Below are 21163 nucleotides of genomic sequence, written 5' to 3'. Positions count from 1 at the left end.
AATGAAACACCTGAATGGTATTGTATATAAGAGTAGGCAGGCTACACAATATCCGTTATCAGAACATTCATTTCATTTTCTTCCTTTCTATATATCGCTGCTGGTGGATCATGTATTTGAATCACCTATAGGCTGGATGCACCATTTCTGCTCAGGCAGTGTAGTGAAGTTCTCACGCTGGGAAGGACCCTGCGCAGGTTTGCCCAGCCTGTACTGTACCCTGAGATGTTCACATTGCAGGTGTCATTCAGAGCCTCTCTAGTGCAGAGCCTAGTGGTTGGTGAGAGAGACTGCTGCAGCCAGAGCCACCGCGCCGCACCGCCCCATCCCGCCTGTGCCCGCCTGTGCCCGCCTGTGCCCGCCTCACATTGCAGCTGCCCTCCACTCTCTCTGCACGCGTGGTACCTGGACCTGGCAATGAACACACTGGAGTTCAATTTCAACGTGTTGACGAGGGATCTGTCGCTTTATTGGGAGAATCAAGTGAAAGTTGGTCTGTTTGGCTCCGGAGTGGGACTGTCACTGGTGCTGGGTTTCAGCGCGGCGTATGCATATTACTACTTGAGCTCTGTGGCAAAGGTATGAAACTTACCCTTGACATCTGCGTTTTTGTTTCCTAATCATAGGGGTTCATTTTGCGTTAAATCTAATATGAAGCTCATTCACTATTGCCTTGGCTTGGAAGCCATGTGTAACTGTACACCGCTGTCACTGAATGATCTAAACCACTGGACGAAGAAATCTCTTATGGTATTATTCACATGCACAATGGTATAGACGTTATCAATGATATTGGTGTATTCATATTCCGCTGATGTGATTCTGTATAAATCATAATGCCTATTTCTGCACCTGCAATGATTTACCGTAATTACAGCTTGATCTGGCCATGCACACATGTGATATTGAATGTGATATAGCTAGCTAAGCATTTGGGATTGTGAGCGAAACCATATATCCCCCCCCCCCCCCCCACCCCAGGATGAATATTGCATAGAAGGGTGTCTATGATATAATCAGTTTATTTGTAACAAATGTAGAAAACATGCCAAAAACCTTTTAAGTAATTAAGAAATGATGCGAAAGAACCGTATTTATTAGAAGAGACCACATACATCTATTCTACCGTATCTGCTTTGTGCTATGAAAAAGGTGATAGTTAAATTTTTTTTGGAAAAAAACAAAATAAACTGTCTATGCGTTAAAACACGCCTAAATAATAATAAAAGTGCTTAAATAAGTAATTAAATTAACTGTTTGTGTATAGCAGAACGTATGATTATAACGTTTAATAAAAATGCACCAGAAAATGATACTTCCAATGTAAATCATGTTATGAAAAAGTTTTGATAATTTGAGTAATGTCATGTAAACTATCTACCAATTTCATACATATCAAAGTCCACCAAAAAATACCTACACAGTGTTTATTATGATTATTTATGTGACCATAATTCAGAAATTCTAACTAAAATTACTGTATGTTTGTGGATTTCCTTGTCTATTGAAATGATACAACCAAACATTAAAATATATGTGAATATCACTGTTTAGGGTAGTCCACTATTGATCCCTTCTTACCAAAGCATTCTCACAGCTTAACACCTCTCATGTTGCTGGCAAAGGTACAGATAGGAATATAGTATTATTGGCTATTAATCTGATTAATACGAGCAGTGGTAGGAAAAGCATACATAAAATTCTTTATAAAGTATGTTAAATTAAAAATGTCCAATTCAAGGGTTAGGCTAAGGATGACCCAATTCCATCACGTGAAGATTGGTAACATCACATTAAGGTTTGGTCGTTTATGAGGGCACTTTGCAATTGTTTGGAAGGAGAAGATAAACTGTTTGTATGTTAATAAACATAGATATTGCCCTCACTGAATTCAGATTTTTGTGTTAGTGTTCATGTTATTTATTTTAATTTTACACCATTAATAAACTTCTTACAAATAACTATAATCTGTAAGATAATGATTGTCTTAATACATTAGGGCTGAAATATTTGAAACATATTCTAAGTGTATTCACTAACAGTCAAACATTGAATGCATAAAGGCAAAGCACTGCAAACTCCTGCTGAAAAAGGTGAAGAGGCTTTTATTTCTTATGTTTGAGAGTTACTTTGCTTCCAGGTTTTCACTTAATCTAATCATTCTGAGGAGACAAATAGCTGCATAATGTAAAATTAGAGAAAACATTATACAAACGTGATATTTAATACTATGTAATACTAATCTATGTAGTACACAGAGTGGATGTACTATATATATATATATATACTCCACACGAATAAACTAAAAACAAAAATAAATACATAGAGATTAATATGAAATAACAATGGAAAAGTCACAATTAGTTGAATGGCATCTGTTTGCAGTAATAGTGGTTCTCAAGATTTCAGAATAAAAGCACCTGTCTCTGTGAGGTTCCTTGGTCAGGTTGTGAATTTCAGTCAAAGACAACCATGAAGACCAAGGGTTTTCAAGCAAGTCAATGATTAAATAATTGAAAGGCACAGATCAGGAGACGGGTACACAAAATATTTAAGTCTCTGAATATCCCTGTGAGCGCAGTAAACTCCATCATCATGAAATGGAAGGTGCAGGTGCCAGGCAATAAGGAAACTGGTGAGGGATGCCACTGTGAGGCCAACGAGATGGGAGAAAATGTGCATCAGTCAACAATATCCAGAACACATCACAAAGCTAGCCTGTATGGCAGGGTGGCAAGAAGGAAGACATTACTAAAAAATAAGCCATCTCAAAGCCTACGTAAAGTTGGCATCAAATCATCTGAGTGATCCTGCAAAAATGTTGCAAAATGTGTTGTGTTCAGACAACACCGCATTTGGTGCCAAGTGTTACATTTGGCACAATCTCAACACATCTCCCAGTCCACACCATCCCTATAGTCAGGCATGGTGGTGGCAGGATCATGCTATGGGAATGCTTCTCCTCAGCAAAGACTGGAAAACCTGTTAGGATTGAAAGAAAAATAGATGGAGCAAAGTACAGGCAAATACTAGAGGAAAACCTGTCTCAGTCTGCTAAAGACATAAAACTGATGTGAAAATTTACCTTTCAGTAGGACAATGATTCAAAGCACAAGACCAAAGCTATATATATAATTTGGACACAGGCTTGTAAAAGGATAAACATGCTTTTAAAAAGTGGGGTTAATAGCTAATTCAGCGTGACAGCAGTTTTGTCGTAACCTCCTGACATTATACATTGCTTCTGTTCTGTAATATCATGGCACACTGAACTGCTGACAGTGTGGGTAATTTTCCAGACAACACAGGGTTATGCTGTTTTCATTTTATGGTATAAAACTAGGCAAAAGCCACTTGTAAAACTAATCAGAGGCTTATTGTGTTGTCAATGTTGTCTGCTAGGTGCCTACAATTTATTTTTTGTTCTGTAAGATGTTTCTTTTTAATTAGTTAATACAGTTTCTGACATAATTTAATTAACTTATACACCTTTTACTTTAACATTATTCTTTCCCGAAATTTATGTTCAAACATGACTTTGTTGGATGACAGCACATTTTGAGATCAGCTGCCAAGTGTAAGTACTGGTATTAGATTGCTTGGTGTATAGCAAAGATGTATGCATGTAATGGTGATGTAATGAAACTTTTGCAGTTTAAAAAAAATAAAAAGTATAATTAAATTAATTTAATCAGGTTCAATAAGTTTGATCATACAGCCCAACACGTGGTATGCACCAAGGCTGTTTTTTAAGGGTGAAAACAATGCCGCTTGGAAAGAATGAGGCTGATTGTGATATTGATGACGGAGAAATATAATTAATATTGGTCAAACAAAATACGAATCAAGCGTTCAATAAAGACGTGTCTGAAGAAACTGGTCCCTGATTTACTTCTCAAAAGTTATTTGAAATTCCACATTTATTTTCTGTAACCGGTGATGTAGATGTTTCAAGATAACACTTGCCGAAAAGCATTTTTTTTCCAGCAATTGAGAAAAGTCTCATCTGAACACATTTTTGAAAGAAGAGCATTGATGTGTCTCTTGATGTATTTTGACCTTTGCAGAAACCTCAGCTGGTTTCCGGGGGAAAGACGTTCCACCAGTTTCTTAAGGAGCAATGTCCGGTGCTTTCAGAAACATATTACCCCACTTTCTGGTGCTGGGAAGGACGGATCCAGACACTGATCAGACCATTCATTACTGCCAAGCCCTGGGTGGAGTACAGAAAGTAAGGAACAGAGATTTACAACAAGGTCTTCTTCTGAAGTGTGTCACACCTTCCATGCTTTAAGAAAATCTCATTATGAGTGAAAGTCCATGAAGACAAATCCGTACTCTGAAGAATTATCTAATTCATTTCTTGAAAAGTTTTACATTTACCTAATTGGCTTCATACATAAACATTAAGATAGCAATTTTATTTCAAAATCTGTGACATGGAAGATAATAGGAAGATCTAGGTCTGTTTCTCTTTGGAAAAGTACTATAGATGCATGAAACGACCTTTGAGTTACATCACTGTTGTATGCCTGTCTTTGATTTTTCCCAAAACAGTCAGCTCTTTCTTCCTTTGTGTTCAATTAATCTCTGCTTTACATTCCTTAGAAAGCAAATTAAAATACCTTACAAAATGAACCTTTTTCTTGAGATGTTAGTACAATGGCTTTAGGACAATGTGTAAACGATTATGGAACAGTGGTTCATTTAGCCCATAAGTGGATTTCAAATAGATTAAAATGGAAAATTTCCTTCAGCACTCAATTGAACATGGTTGCCTGGCTCTTCAAAAATAAACCAGGTTGCTCACTCCCTCCCTGAAGACAATAGACTGATTAAATAATCAGACTGATTAAATTATTGTTTAAAATAAGAGCTTTTAAAATTAACATTTTAAGAATTCTCTTTGTTTTGTTTTTCTACTGGAAATACATTGTGAATTACATCAGACTAATGACTGTAAATTCAGTTTTTTGGAGGTCATATTTTGAATAATTGTCCTTTAAGCTGTAATTGCGGCCAGAGTTTACAACCTATGGAAGTATTTGGACTTTGTATTTTGTTCGTGTGGTGTGATATTTGCTTTCGTGTCAGGGTTTGCTCTCTGCAAGTTGGCAGGTGGTACATCTGGGTGAGAGTTCAAGAATGCAGATATCCTAAATGTTAACATGGTCTGCCTACAACATTGAGACATTACTGAAAATATTAAGCAACTGTAGTTTTTCAAGAAACCTTAGTCGTGTTAACATAAACTATGAAAGTGAAACAGGTGGAAATCTAAAAATAACTCTAGCTACAAATAAATCTATATAAATAGCTCTACTACTCTTTTGATATTTAAACACTATATCTGGACCCTGTACTGTAACAAAAACCTTGAAAACCAACTGATGTCTCAACTTCGCATAAAGACTACAGCCTCATTAAAAATACAGTCATAGCTCTGTTAGTGGAGTCCCCTTTTACCCAATAGCATGAGGAGGAGATTAAAACTCACTGGGAGCTGACTGTTATGAAACAGTGGGAGTCCAGGGGAATGGCAAATTGATGCATTTACAAATTGATGGTAAGAAATAAAATTGCAATTTTAAAGTTCTCTACCTGCCTACCAAACACTTTGTAGTCTTCCTGTACTCTCTGAGTGCCAACTCTGGTAATTCTTTCTCCGCTACAATCAACCTGTTGTATTTTTATCCAAGTTGGATTTTTCATCAGAATAATCATCTAATTGGCAGCACTGGGGGAAGAATTATCCAATTATCCAATTAGTTGGGTTGTAATCACTAATTAACACACTTAAAATCCATAAAAAATTCTACATCAGCATTTAAACAATCATACACTATCTTAGGCAGAATGTAGTCACACATGTGAGCAGCTCCAGTAATTAACAAAAATCAAAAAAGAACAAACAAATCCTATAAATACCTGAAGTATTAAGTCATAGAGAAAACCATAAAATATTCCAGTTGATTGAACTGGGTAAAGACAGGGGATAGTAGACTTTGGACTTCCAGCTCCATTGATGTCTGTGGAGTGGCAGTCAGAGTTGACACACTTCCTGTCAATCAAGTAGAATTTGTACAGCACAAGGACGATTCTTTGCAGCAATCCTACAGTATCCTCTTGGGTTTCATTGTGGGCCCTTCCTTGGACAGCATAGCTAATGCTGGTTCTGTCATTTCATCCTGTTCTCTAGTTTCTCATGGACAACTGACTCTCAGCTTCTACCGAGTCGATCTGAGTAATTGTTTAGTGTTTGTGATAATCAAGACACACCAGTCAGGCTGGACTGCAGCTTATTGATTTCCTCTGAGAGCTCACAATCGGCTACAGTCAGCTGCACTCTACACAAGCCGCACTGTGCATTCATTCAAAAGTGCTCTATTATAAAAGGAAAAGCTCAACCCCTTATGACACATTGCACAATTTGTGATTCAACATTTGTAACATTTCTTAGGAAAGTAATGAGTATTTAATACATTTTGTTAAAACAATGTGTGTTTATTATCTTGCATACATTTTCAAACACATGAGCTTTAACCAAAAAAAAAGTACTGAACTGCATTTCTTTGCTTTGATAGCTCGGGCAAGAACTGAAACAGTTTGTTTTTTTCACAAGCTCAACTTATAAATTCAGTAACATTATATAACAGAACTCTAATACGTAATTATGGCAGTCGTTTAAAGGAGATCAAAGATGGGGCTGATTCTCACAGCCAAGGACCGGATCGTTGTATGATTTTACTGATTCAAACAACTTTACTTTAAAATCAAAATTGTATTCTGAAGCGGATAAACATAATGCAGTAATAGAAATTGTTGTTAGAAAGTTACATTTTAATTTACTGAATGATAACAAATGACAACTACATAGGTAATTTTCCTCAAACTTCAGACTTATCCAGGGCAACAATACATCACATTATTTTTACATGCACTTACCCATTTATACCACTGGGTTTTTACTAGAGCAACCTAGGTAGAGTACCTTGCTCATGTGCACAACAACAGTGCCCCCCACCTGGGATTGACCCCACAACCCTCTGCACCAGAGGTCACACTGCTGTCACATTATATCAAGCATTTTGTAACAGATCTAACAATGTACCTTGAGGCACCATATAAGAACATTTTTCAAAGGGATGTAAGTGCAATTGGCATTCTGATGAGTGAAATGGTTTGCATTACAATCAGGAGTGGGTAAAGCTTTGCTTCACATAGAGGAGAATAAAGTTTGTGCTTTATCTATTTGTCCTGGATGTTCCAGTGAGCTCCTTGGGATGGCAGACGGAGGACAGATTTCCCTGGATTGGTTTGATAATGATGACAGCGTGTGTTACCCTGACACCACCACTCGGCCCACAATCCTCCTGCTCCCCGGACTCACAGGGACCAGCATGGAGTCCTACATCCTCCATATGGTCCAGCAGAGCCAGGATCTGGGCTACAGGTACTTTACAGCAGTGTGCACGGGGCAGAGGACCCTCAGAGCCTAGTCACAAGATATTGAGTGTGTAAACCTCTGTAAAAACAAATTCACCTCATGAGGGCAGTTGGCTAAACCATTACGTTTTTTTTCAGTTTACATCATTTTTATTGGATCTGTTTTGATATTTAATGTTTATTAACCAAGGAATATTGAATCACACGCCTGTGAAAAGCCATCACCCTGTGGAATTGTTTTGAAATGTTTGAAACAAACTAATGGAGCTTTTAAAGGAATCCCTTCCTGCTCAAGATTGTTTGCAGGGTCTTTTCTTCACATTTTGTAAAACCTCGAATTGCTAAAAGAGGCATTTATCTGTCATATTGAGAACAAATGTCAATAACCTGCCCTACACTCAGTCCTTAAAAAATTAGTGGTAGGAGATTCTTTTCATTTTAGAAATTGTACTTATCCGATCTAGAGCCCTATATTTATTAATTAATGTATTGATTAATTGATTAATAACATATTTATGTATATATAATTAAAATATTCAAAGCATCTTAAATAATCCAAAATGTCCAGTGTGGAAGTAAGATTACAAGTTTGCTGTCCTGTAGGAGTGTTAATACCTTTTTTCTTTTTTAAATCTTGTGCACATGATCAGAGCATAAAGAGCTGCTTACTCTGCACAACTGTGAGCAACAGAAAGGGTGCAATTCATTAAAACAGTTGCACTCATTCTTTCAGATTGATTACATAAAACACCAATGGCAAACTCAGCATCTTATTAGTCTTGCTACAGTCTTTATAGATTAGTGCATTAGAGCTTACTCCTAGCAGTTTTAGAGCTTAATACACATGCTTAGTTGCAACCCAGCTGATGTGCTGCTAGACGTTTCATGAAAAGAAGCATGTCAAAGTGTCCTGTTTCTGCAGGAAAAAGGTGTACTTTGAGGGCATTCAGATTCGTTAGGAGGTGGGGAGGGGGAGCTTTGCTTGCAATACCTTTTGTCCATAGAAGACGTGTCAGCATTGTGCAGCCTAGCATTCTTCACTGTCTCGCAGCAGGGTGCTTCGCCAGCAGGTTTAAGAGAAATGGGCAGGGATGTACAAGAACAGCAGTATATATATATATATATATATATATATATATATATATATATATATATATATATATATATATATAGACGTATTGCTGCATTGCTTTTTTCAGGAAATTGAAATAATACAACATATATTTTCTTTTCAGATGTGTTGTGTTTAACAACAGAGGAGTGTCCAATGAGAGACTTTTGGTAAGAAGAGATACTTTTACCGATTATGTTTTTCTCTGTGGGAAGATTAAACCCTTTAAGTGGAAAGAGAGCATTTTGTTGACTGATGTGAAGGGAATCTACACATACATTCATTAATCTTCCAGTCAGTTCATGTGGTATAGAATAATTATCAATTGATAATAATTAAGCAATTGATCCTCACCATTTTTCCATAGATACCCAAAACAATCATTGCAGTCCCAAGGATGACAGTGTCTCTTACACAATTAAAACCTTCATATTACCATTCTATTTTTTCTACTCCAGAGAAAGATCTGGAAAACAAATGTATGACTAGATTGTAGAGCTGCAAATGTACCTGCATTTGCTCATTATTTGTTTCTAATATGTATTAGAAATGCATCGGTTTAGTGTTTCCCTTCTGCCTTATTGCTTAGGTTGTTTCTAAAGAACTTTGTCAAAACTCTCTTGGGACAGAGTTACCTTGAAAGTTGGAAAACCAGCCGGTCACACTTGCATACTCCTGTATCAATGCTGTCAAGAGATGTGCAGGCTGGAGGCCATGCCGTTGCCACCTCTTCTAGATTGGCTGTGCTCAGCACAGTGAGGGCTGTTATTATACAAATGCCCTTGCTATGTCTGCAAAGAGACAGATTTAGCAGGAGCATTTTTATATTAATTTATTTGCAGCCATATGCAAATGTTGAAACTGTATTCAGTCCAATGTATTCCACTCTTTACAAGGTATTTATTTGACATTTTCTAAATCGCTCTATGCTATGAAGTTGTACTTGGCCATATTTTACTACAAAACAGGTTCACCATCATCCAAAGAAACAAGTCAGTGATTACATACCTATTTGTGTGATGTTTTACTGTAATTCACCAGGGGGATCAAATCAAACTAAGCTCAGACATGGTTCGTGTATACTTGTATGGTTTGTCTTTAACATCTTGAAATACTCTGATTGGCCATTTTATTAGGTACACCGATCTAATAGCGAGTTACTCTCAATTTCCACTCATTGTCCCGTTCTTTGAATGTGATTTTCATGGGTGTGTTACAAAGTGATCTGGAAAACTGTGAATGCTTCCTGATATGTTTGTGACAAAATATAAAATGTATCACATTGCTAAAAGATCATGTAAATTGAGCATTCAGTTTTTGATCTGTATCCCCCTAGCATCACACACATGTCTAGCAGAAAGCTGGAAAAGTCATGTAAACTTTGATTCGGTGACTGTATAGTGACATTTCTCAGCTTCGCCAAGGCTTGGGTTGATCAGTGGGTTGATCATTAGAAGATTTAAAAACATTTTTTTTTTAACATGTAACTAAGCTGCTGGACATGCATGACAGAATATCATCCATGTTGTTTATGTCATCACCATGGGATATTTGTAAAACATACAACATAAGACATATAACTACTAGTTTACAATGTAAACATTTTAAACCTTCATACATTGTATTTATAACCAGGATGATTTGTATTGTTATTGTGATATATTTATGTATATAGTTTAAATAATTATTTGGTTAAATAAGTTAAAATAGGATAACAAACTTTCTTGAGTTAATTTACTTGATCTCTTCTTAGAATATATAGTTACCCCTTTGAGAATAATTGAAAGGAATAAATCTGCTAGTTATTAAAAAACTAAAAACAATCAGGACAGAATAATAGTGAGACAAATGAAAAGTCTAGTCTAGAAAATGCTCTAGTGTTTATCACCTTGCTCTAAGAGTACAGCAGCCTGTAGCCAAGACAAGGGGAAGTGGAGGTACATCATTCATTTATCTGTCAATATTAGTCAAATAACATGTGAATATATGCAAAATACCTGCCTTTTGACCTGGTCTGAATGTGCTATTGAACAAACTGGTTATTGCAAGCTTCAGCAAACCTAAAGTGCATGTTGATGCAGCTTTATGAAACTGTGTGTGACACCAATGACAAAGCAGCAGTTAGCCCAGTAAAGTGATGGCTGATGTTTCTCCTTAACCCATTAGAGTGTGTCAATGACAGCACTGTGCCACTGGTGTAGATCTTGCCTCTCAATTTTCTGCACCTTCATGGAGCTGGGTCTACCAAGCAGTGTAATGCCAAACTTAAGTCCTTACTGATTCAGTAAGTGAAAAGATCTTTTGTTTAGACGCGTTTGTCTGTGGTTTATTTGTTTGTTGTTTTTATATTCCTGTTAGCTGCTGTGAATGCGTATAATTGTTGGAGAAAAGAACTTCAACTGTCTGTGCCCCCCTTAATTATTTTGTACCGAAAATTAGTTTCCATTGGCAGATTCAGTTAGCATTACCAGAGTACAGTTATAGAATAATAGTTCTTTAAAGTTACCTGACATACAATATATCACTTGCCAAAAGTGTAGAAATAATTAGTGATTCAAATAGTATCCAGTGTATTTTCACTCCCCCCCACCAATTATATGTCAGGGGTTATGGAGGACCAACAGAAGCAGATTTGGTTGGGGAAAAAATGTACCCTAACCAAAAGACAAAAGACGGCATACACCGGATCTTTAAGAAACAAAACAAAAACACAACAAAACAACTGAAAACAACAACTTAGTAAATAACAAAACAATCCACTGCAAAAAACACAGAAGCCAAAATATTGAAAACAGGACTGAACCAAAACCTACAACAGTCAGCCTTACCCACCCTTGGTCTGGCCTTTATTATGGCTGGATGTTCCACCAATGAGGGAATGGCATCCAAACACATTCTCAATCTTTTTAATCGGTCAGGCAGGCCTGCGATCGGAGACAGCCCTGTACAAATGTGAAAAGGTGGAGCAGGCCAGCTTCCATACACTGCGTAATAATAAATGAGGCAAGCCACACCGCTCAGATTGCACAGTGAACGTTAGTGATGATATCCATGTCCTTGGGAGGGCAGCCCTTTCAGAACTAGGACGTTGTTTTTCAGGTGTGTTAATATAGCCACTCAGCACAAACAGCCTTTCATTTGTGTTTTGGAAACATAAATTGTAATTCATCACATTGGAAACAGTTGCAAACAGCCAGTATTTGCCAAGTGTAAAATGAATACAATTGTTTAATGAATCTATTAGTAATAAGAACACTTGGTGCTTTGGATTCATTTTCTGTGATAAGCTTAAAGAGGCCCAGTAGCTGACCTATGAGGTGTGATTTTACTCCCATTAGGTGGTTAATCTTTGTCACACTTGACCAATGTAATCCTTAGATTGGTGAAAAATCACTGACATTATTTAGTAGACTAATCTCAATACAAGTTGTTAACATTTAAAAAAATCAAAAGCAAACACTGATTAAAAAAATCAACAGTAAAAGGAATAAATCCATACAATAATGATTTCCCTCCCGTACATTATTTTAGCAGTGGCATGTAAAAGCTCCAATATCAAAAGCTTCTTCTGACCCTGAATTTGTTGTTGACCATTGGAAAAGGTTTTCCCATTGATCAGCCTCTCTGTCACATTTGTATTGTATGCTTATACTGTACTTACAGCAAAGAAGTTGATTTTTGCAAACGTTCCCCTAGTGGCATTTCTGTGAATCCAATGAACGCAGTTTTAATGGAAAGGGTTTGCTTGTTTTGTGTGCCTCCTGCTGTTGTCTGTATGTTAGGTCTCCTTGCCTGGTAGGAAGTGATTTATTTATTATTGAAACTTACACTGTGTACTCCACACCAGACTCCAAGGACGTACTGCGCTGCCAACACAGAGGACCTGGAGGCTGTCATCGATCACATCCATAGCACCATCGCTGGAGCTCCTCTGATGGCCGCCGGTGTCTCAATGGGGGGGTATATATCCAGGCATATAGCGTCTCTTTAACCTGTATTCCACTCCAGAAACTCTCAGGCTCACCGTATGACATTGACCCTCCAAATGTAAAAACACTATTTAATAAACTCATGTTTATGACCAGTGTAGTAGAAGTTTGTAACATGTATAGCAAGAATGTATACTCATCATGTTTTTATTTTTACCTGATGCAGTATACCTGCATTACAGAATGGCAGTAAGGTTTTGTCTCACAAGCTAAGAGCCCATAGAGACATTGTTTTTCTCTCTGTTATGTATAGATATTTTTCCTGCAATGTTTATACTTAAGTCCTTTGGAGTGAAATAGGCTTGTATCCATGTCAAGGACGTGCAGCTCCAGTCAGGCAGTGTTTATCCCTGTGGTTGGCAGCACAATGTGTTGGGATTACACTTGTGGGATATGTCACAAGTCCTTTCAGACATTCTGCCATCATATCTCTTGGACAAGATAATCTATTTTAGTTCACTTGTACTTGCTGAACAACACTCGTGTTTTATGTTTGTTTGTTTTTCTCCACAGCATTTATATAGTTTAATTGGTCCTCATCTAGCTATATAACTAAGATATTACTTCACCAAATCTTTCAAAGGTTACCAAAGACTACTCTGTAACTGAGTATTGAAAACCTATACGTACTGTAGACTGATTGCTGACTCGGCATCACCAAAGAAGGAAAGAACACTTCATTGTGAACCCTTGCGTTTGGATAACCTTGACCCACTCAAGTCACCCTTTTTTTACTAATCTTCAGAGATGAAGGGTGCCAGAACGTTAGGCATTAGTGAAACAAAAATCATAATCTCTTTATATTGAGCATGTGAGTGGAGGGGAGAGGAGCTAAGCCACCATGCTACACCAGGCACAGAACCAACTTGGACCAAGCCACATCCATACAGTTTCAATCACCATGGTGTATAACAATAAATTAATAAACAGCTATTATCCCTGGGCAGGATGATGCTGACTAACTACCTAGGGCGGAAAGGTCGGGAGACTTGCCTGCGAGCCGCTGCGGTCTTCTCCGCAGGATGGGATGTGTTTGAGTGCACCGCCTCGCTGGAAAAAACTCTGAACCGCTTTCTCTTCAACTCGTATTTAACCAGCTGCTTGCAGGCTTCTGTCAACAGGTCAGTGCTGAATACCTCGGTCTTAGCACACCGATTATTGTGTTGGCATGACTGATTCCCTCCAGCCTATCATTATCGTACTGTACTGAAAAGGTTTTCTGATATGCAAGTGTGTGGTGGCCAAGCCAAGTGTAAACCACCCTGAGAAACTGCCCCCCCCTCTCTGGCAGTCAGACTGTCATTTTGACTGGATGATGTTATTAAACTATAACAGGACTACTACAACTACATGTACTACTGGGGCAAGATAAAAGGAAGCTGATTACAAAGTGATTTTTAAAGCCTGATTGATATAAAACACTTTATTTATATTTTAAAGGTGCAGCAAATTGATACATGATGCATTTTATATAAACCCTTTGATAGTAGTTTATTAAGTAACGCAAATAAGGTTTTAGAAATTGCTGTGCAACCATCTTTTGTCTCTTTTTCAAAATCGTACTAGCCATGTTAAGCCCTTCACAATTGTTGATATGTTATTGCGATGGTGGAATACTTCTACTATTTCAAGCAGTCTCAGATATAAAATGATTGATATGCATTTGGTATCACTGCTTCTCTTGTAATAATCTGCCTTTCTGGCAGATTGAGACAGAGTCACTTCCATCTGTCCGAGTGACCCACAGCTCTGTACCCAGACAGCAGTGTCACTCACATGTTTAAGTGTGGGCTTTATTTTCTGACTCAGACCCAAATACCAGCATTAGTGCTTGTGCCAGCAAGCCTCATTCTCAGATTCATACTAACATAATTTGATTTAGGCTTTCAAAGCTTCATGAAGCAGTAAAGTATGGTAATAGATCCTCACATTGGAATAAGTAATGTTAAAGGCAAAGGCAAGGAATTACAAATGTTTTTTATATTTTAAATGTTACGTTTTGTTTTGTTTTTCCTTAGTTTTGTAAGAAATGTGAAGCATAAGGAATCCACAGGACCACAGTGAATCAATAAGATATGTGTAATAATATGGAGAAATAGGTGACAGAGATATGGAGGATCTAAGCATAGGTTCTGAGCCCTGAGAAAACTAGGTGTGGTTATTTATAGGTCAAGAACTTGAAAGCAAACAAAGAAAAGTCTATATATGGGAATAACAATGAATATGCATTAAATAATGATTAATATGCAAAGCTAACAGATTATATTGGCTACTGAATAATACACATTATAGCTGATGAGTAGATATGTCAGTCCATCTAGTACATTTCCACCTCACCACTTCTGTAACCTTGTGGATGACTCTCAGAGACAACAGGAAGGTTCGCTATCAATATAGCCATGTTTACCTCATTCTCTGAAAGTGTCATGTCAAGGGAAATCAGTTGTTTTGAGAACTGAGTCTCTGTCGGCTACATACTTCTCAAGACAGAGACAGAAAGGCAGATACACAAAGGGCCTGTATGAGGTAAAAGGAATTAATTTGGATAAGTCCAATATAGTTGCTGATCAATTCTAGAAATTCTTACAGTTTGGTATGCATAAAATGTATACTAAATATAACACATTTGAAATGTAGTTGTGTGTAGGGTTATTGATAGTGTGGATGGAATTAATAAATCTATAACAAACAAACAAAATATTATTATTATTATTGTATTACTAATCTTTTAAAATATGTTTTGCAGACACAGGCAAATTCTTGAGAAGCTTTTTGATATCGACCATATAATGAAGGTAAGTGTAGTGGTGCATATTGGCTGTAAAGTAAATATTAAAAACATAATCATGACTTACTTATTTACTTAAACCTACTGTTACTTGCCTTTTTCAAAGATAAAAAAAATCAAACAGACCATAAACTGTCATAGAAATTACTATCTGTTCGTGTTTGTGTGCACGTATCATTTCACAAGCACTGTTTGTTTTATGGTACTGGTACATGCTGTCTATTGTAACATATTCTACAGCTTTCCGTTTGCTCATTTGCTGTAGTTTCTTGTGTTTAATTTAGCCTCTCCTGACATTATACTGAAGCCCATTCTAGATTTGTTATTGGTGAGATCTACAATAGTTTATTAGTGCTTCAGGGAGCTTGGTTCATGACCTTTGTTGCAGTGCTATGTTCACAAACAGTCCTCAAACCAAGCTGCTTATGTCTGGCAGTAAGGGATTTTGTACTCCCCCCAGTTCTTTAAAGTGTTGAAAAATGTGTTTAATTAAAAGAGCAAGAAACATCTTGGCTGGCAAATCTATTCAGGACCTTTTCCTTCCCTGTTAAGTGAAAAGGATGTCGATAAGAGAAATGTCCTGAACATAAGTGTTTTGTTTCTTTTCTTGCTTGTTGTTCCATCTTCTGAGTACTGTTTTTATACAGTTTGTGTTGAAACAAAACCCCCAAACTCCAGAGAAACTGCTTTCCCCTCTGAAAAGTACGTTCTTATAACGCTCTCCGTGACTGATTTGAGTTGTAAACGTTGCAGGCAAAAACTATAAGGGAGTTTGATGAGCGGTTTACTTCCATCATGTTTGGATACCCGACCAATGATGAGTATTACAGAGATGCCAGCCCCTGTCACAAGCTGAAGTCAGTGCAGATCCCTATGCTCTGCTTAAATGCAGCTGATGATGTCTTCTCACCAAGCCATGGTAAGCATCCAGAGCGAGGATGAGAGAAGGTTTTTGTGTTGTTGTGTTTCTTCTTTTTAAACAGTCTTACAATTCAGGTTTAGATAGTGTAGGAGCTGCCATGATCAGGAACTAAAAAACAAGACAGACACATTATTTTCCTATACTGTTTTTTAACAATGTTTTGACAATCATTGAATGTCCCCTACAGTATCTTACAGCACATTTAGATCTGATTCATGCACTCAACTTGTATGCATGCTCACCCTGGTAAATTAACCTTAGGATCTGTGCACTTTTTACATGGCTTTACTGTGGTTTTACCATAGTTTTACATATTTCTTATGGGTTCAACAAGACTTCACTGTGGTTAACTACCATGGGAAGACATAATGTGCAATGATTAGGGCCCTGCATTTAGTATGACTGAATTTCAGTGTAAAAAGCCACGACACACAAAACACAGGGCCCTAAGTATGATAAAGGTTTGTAAGGCACGTTTGCTATAGTTCATTCGAGTTCCTCCAACTTCCTCCAAGGTGACTTACTTTTGCCATTTATCATTGCTATCCAAGCTTATATTACTTTATTATGCTGTCATTCTTTTTTATTTCCCATATTAGTGGCTCAGTAAGGCTGATTTACTCAGAAAGATCTCCCTGTTTCATAGCTTGACTGAGCACCTGCAATACATCATACATTTAATTTAGATCAAGGTTCCCATAGCGTCTTCATGAACCCCTTTCAGAAAAATACAAAGGTCAGATGTTGCCTAGATAGACAAACAGTGACCAGCATTTACTCGAGCAGATCAAGCAGAGTATTAGTAATACAAGCAAAATACATTGCACTTAGACAAGTTTTGAATTATGGTGAAATGCATTTAAATGAGTTTAGCTGTATATTAGTTAAAACTTTTGATTCTGCATCATACATTCAATGAAGCCAATGAAAGGCTTAATTTCAGTTACTAGGCAATACTAATTATATACAATTAATAACCTGGGAATGTGGGTTGTTGAAAAGATACTGTAACTTACCGCATCACTCTTTTATATAATTCTAATTGACTTCTCAAAGCAGGGTTGTGTCTTAGCTGATCTGATAATTGAATTATATATATATATATATATATATACAGTGAGGGGAAAAAGTATTTGATCCCCTGCTGATTCTGTACATTTGCCCACTGACAAAGAAATTATCAGTCTATAATTTTAATGGTAGGTGTATTTTAACAGTGAGAGACAGAATAACAACAACAAAATCCAGAAAAATGCATTTCAAAAAAGTTATAAATTGATTTGCATGTTAATGAGTGAAAGGGGATCAAATACGTTTTTCCCTCACTGTATATATATATATATATATATATATATATATATATATATAACTTGATTTCATTTATAATTATAGTAACTCTAAAATACAAAATATGTATTTCCTTGCGTGATGGGTGCCCATTTACTGACATTTACAGGATTAATTACATTAATCGCTGAGTTAGAACAAATTCTCACAACGGAATACCCCAGCCAGAGCTGACCTGGAATAAAAGGTCATTTGGATTAATCTAAGAAGTGAAGGATATAAATATCTCAGTCACAAAGCTTGTTTATGGCAGTACATGTTCTGAATAATGATTAGAAAACATAATATCCACTAATGGCAATATAGTTTGAATAGATTTTTTTTTAATGTAATAGTTGAGATGCCTTACGGTTTTGTGGTTTTCTTCAGTAGAGAGAAAATAGACGCCTGTCTCCTGTCTTGCAGCAGCTTCTAGACATCCTGTGTTGTATTATTTTTCTCCTCTAAGCTCACTCCTGGCATGTTTAGATTTCATGCAAAACATATTTTTATCATTATGACATGAGCCTTCAAGACCATCACATGACTGACTTGAGATCTGATAAAACACAACATCTGAGGGGAAATTCCAAACCAGGTGTACACAGATCCCTCTACAACCCATATTTTCTGCTGACAGAAGCACCTCATAAATTACTGTATGCTCTGGTGTAAAAACATTGCAAGACTAATCCCCAGCCACCTCCTCCTGTACCATACCGTACTATGCTCTTGTTTTGTCTTAGCTATTCCTGTGGAAGCTGTGAAACAGAACCCCAACCTAGCCCTCCTGGTAACTTCCCATGGGGGCCACATTGGGTTCTTGGAGGGACTGTGGCCACGGCAGAGCACCTACATGGATCGGGTCTTCAGGCAGTTCGCTAAGGGTGTCTTTGAGCACGGAAGAAAGCTTGAGGATCTCTAACATCTCAAACCAGCAGTTCCTTTTGTCTAGCCATGCAAAAATTCAAAAAATCTCTCTGAAGGGCACATCAATACCAACGCACAAGATGTACGTAAATTCAGTGTTAAAACAAAGATGCCAGTAGAAATCACCTGAACATTTACTTGAACATGCTGCAATGTTTAACAGCACTTCTTTCATTTCTGTCTACACAAGTCTGTAGTGAGTGTGAATCCTGCATTGGGAATTAATTACAATTTTTAAGTTAAAAGCAGTACTGTATAATTAATTTTACTCTAAATTACCTCTTATTACAAATCAAACTCTTAACAGTATTAACAGTAGACATAGTCCTCAGGGATTTTGTTTTATTGTGTATAATAGTTATTTCTTGTCTTAATGTTTTTTTAAGACCACTTTTTTCTCATTTATCTCAAACAAGACCACAGTCAGTATTTTACATTCTCTTTTGAAATTATATGCTAATAATGCACTTTTTCACACATTGTAGCACTGCATACACCAAATAGCTAAAATTATATGTAAACTGTCTGACAGAAAAATGATTTTAGTAATTCATGAACAGGAATGTGAAAATGCACTATTTTTGTTGAAGTAATTCTTTAAAACAAATGCACTTATCTCATGGGATTTTGATTTCAGTTGCATGAATCACTGACAGTAACGACTAAAAATAAGCATTGTACTGTAATGAGTAGCACAATGTTAGGCTTATTTTATACCTCTGCTAATGTATATTGATAAGTACATGATGGAAGGTGGAATTGAACATGTTCATGCAGCAATAAGATTTTAATGTAAACAAATATGTATGTTAATGAATGCATATGTATATATAGATATATATTATATATGCATTTCCTGTATTTAATAAATTATAAAGTAAATACTGGATTGGTAGTGAGTCATTTACATTGATATAGCATCTGTATTAAATTATTTTTTATAACGATAATATATTTTTTTAGTGCCTGTGCACAGAATACAAAGTGTAAATGAATGGTAAAGCAAATGGCATAATGTATTGAGTCTTAGAGAATGCTATTTTAAACAAATAATGTGGAATTTAAGAACCAGTGTGCCCATTTTACTTAAAGGGATTTCCAGAGGTTAGAGGCCCATGTGACCTTTACTGAGTAGTCTTTTAATGGAAACACATAGAACACAGGACCTCACTGGGCTGAAGGATTTAAAAGTCAGTAAAACCATGTCAAGATGATACTCGACTAGAAGTCAGTAAACACATTCTACACTTGAACGAGACCTGAACCAGGATACGGATTGCTGAGTTTTTGACTTATTGCAGTTTCTTAAAGGTGTTTGTCACCTCAGTTCCCCAAGGTTTGGAAAACGTCATACTTGTATCTCAAGAGATTATTACAAATGTCCATTTGCACATTTCTGAGGTCATGGGTTTTATTAAAAAACCAATAGGCTTATTACTATTACCCTGCTAGTGAAATTAATAACTGCTGAGTTGAAATCTGCACAGACCAATCAAGCAAGTTTTCAAAACATATCCAATTTATGGCTATAAATTAGGAAAATATTTCCAATATCTCTAGGGAATCAGAAATACAAGAATATTACTCATAATTCCTCTGCTGCCGTGTAACTATTTAATGGAATATACTTCACTCTTATATTATTCAAACATTCAAAAACTAGCAAGATAATGTCAATGACATTTTAAATAGGATACCCAGATTCCAGGTACATTAGTTTGATAGGAAGCAGAGACATCTGCTGGTAAAAAAAAAATATATACTAATCTTCCATGTGTATCACTATAAAAATGTTTTTTTTTTTTTTTTTTTTGTAATATGCATTTAAATACAGCATGGCAACAACAACAAAATCTCTCTGGATATTTTAAGCAGGACAAAGATATGATTCAACCTCTGGAAGCAATACTTTTCTTTCCTGGCCCACAAACCTGTTACATTTGTATAACCTCTCTTTGATGCAAATTTCCTGTTTGTTTAGCAAATGTAAAAAATCTAAATAAAAATGATTTTCCATAGTAAATAACATTATTTTATGTACATTGCAATTTTTGTCTTTTTATATGTTGATATACCCATTTTAAATAAAGGGATCATAGATCAGCTGAATGACAAGGTCCTGGACCATTCGTAAAGGTTACTGGATGCTGGTATGCCATCTGTATCTTCATCAGGGACAGATTGTTTTTTTAAGTTTCTATCAGCAACCACTTATCATTAGCATGTGATAGGCAAGGCAAAACCTCTGTAAACTTTGGGCAGCTGCAATACATTAATTATCCAAACGATATCCATTGTCACTGAAAATAGATTACTATAGCTGTGCTAGTATTTGAAATTGCATTGACCTTTGCTACCTGCTATTCAAAATGTCTGCAGGCATGCTCAGGAATGCAAACGAAATGCAGAATATTGTATGAATAATGCAGAGTTGGTGAAACCACAAATAAGACAGTTAACTACTCTGACATATGCAACTTAAATACACAAATCAATGTCTGGAATCACACCAAAATCTGATTAATCAGAGTGACACAAAAACCCTCCTCTGGCTAGAGACTCATTAGACTATCTGACCTACTTCTGTTTCTTATGTGAATCTCCAAAGCCAGCATTGTTTCAGTGCCCTCAGCAGTTGTGTTAATTAGTGA

At 36.5% G+C, this 21163-nt stretch overlaps 1 protein-coding gene across 1 annotated transcript; it reads left to right on the top strand.

Annotated features, from left to right (window-relative positions):
- The first annotated feature begins 262 nt into the window (after positions 1–262).
- On the top strand, positions 263–19394 carry abhd3 (abhydrolase domain containing 3, phospholipase). Its single transcript, XM_066719252.1, has 9 exons — positions 263–579; positions 4068–4231; positions 7271–7453; positions 8682–8727; positions 12405–12517; positions 13494–13667; positions 15293–15341; positions 16088–16253; positions 18329–19394. The coding sequence occupies exons 1-9, from the start codon at positions 418–420 to the stop codon at positions 18505–18507; spliced, it is 1236 nt and encodes a 411-aa protein (XP_066575349.1). The 5' UTR covers positions 263–417; the 3' UTR covers positions 18508–19394.
- Positions 19395–21163: the final 1769 nt, after the last annotated feature.

The sequence above is a fragment of the Amia ocellicauda genome, chromosome 2 (assembly GCF_036373705.1).
Source record: "Amia ocellicauda isolate fAmiCal2 chromosome 2, fAmiCal2.hap1, whole genome shotgun sequence".
Taxonomy (NCBI): Eukaryota; Metazoa; Chordata; class Actinopteri; order Amiiformes; family Amiidae; genus Amia; species Amia ocellicauda.
Note: the sequence above shows the minus strand (reverse complement) of the source record. Positions and strands in the feature narration are given on the sequence as shown.

Coding starts and splice junctions, on each gene's coding strand:
- abhd3 (XM_066719252.1), top strand. CDS start 418: ATGAACACACTGGAGTTCAATTTCAACGTGTTGACGAGGGATCTGTCG. Junction 4,232..7,270: donor CCCTGGGTGGAGTACAGAAA/GTAAGGAACAGA, acceptor TGGATGTTCCAG/TGAGCTCCTTGGGATGGCAG. Junction 16,254..18,328: donor TGTCTTCTCACCAAGCCATG/GTAAGCATCCAG, acceptor GTTTTGTCTTAG/CTATTCCTGTGGAAGCTGTG.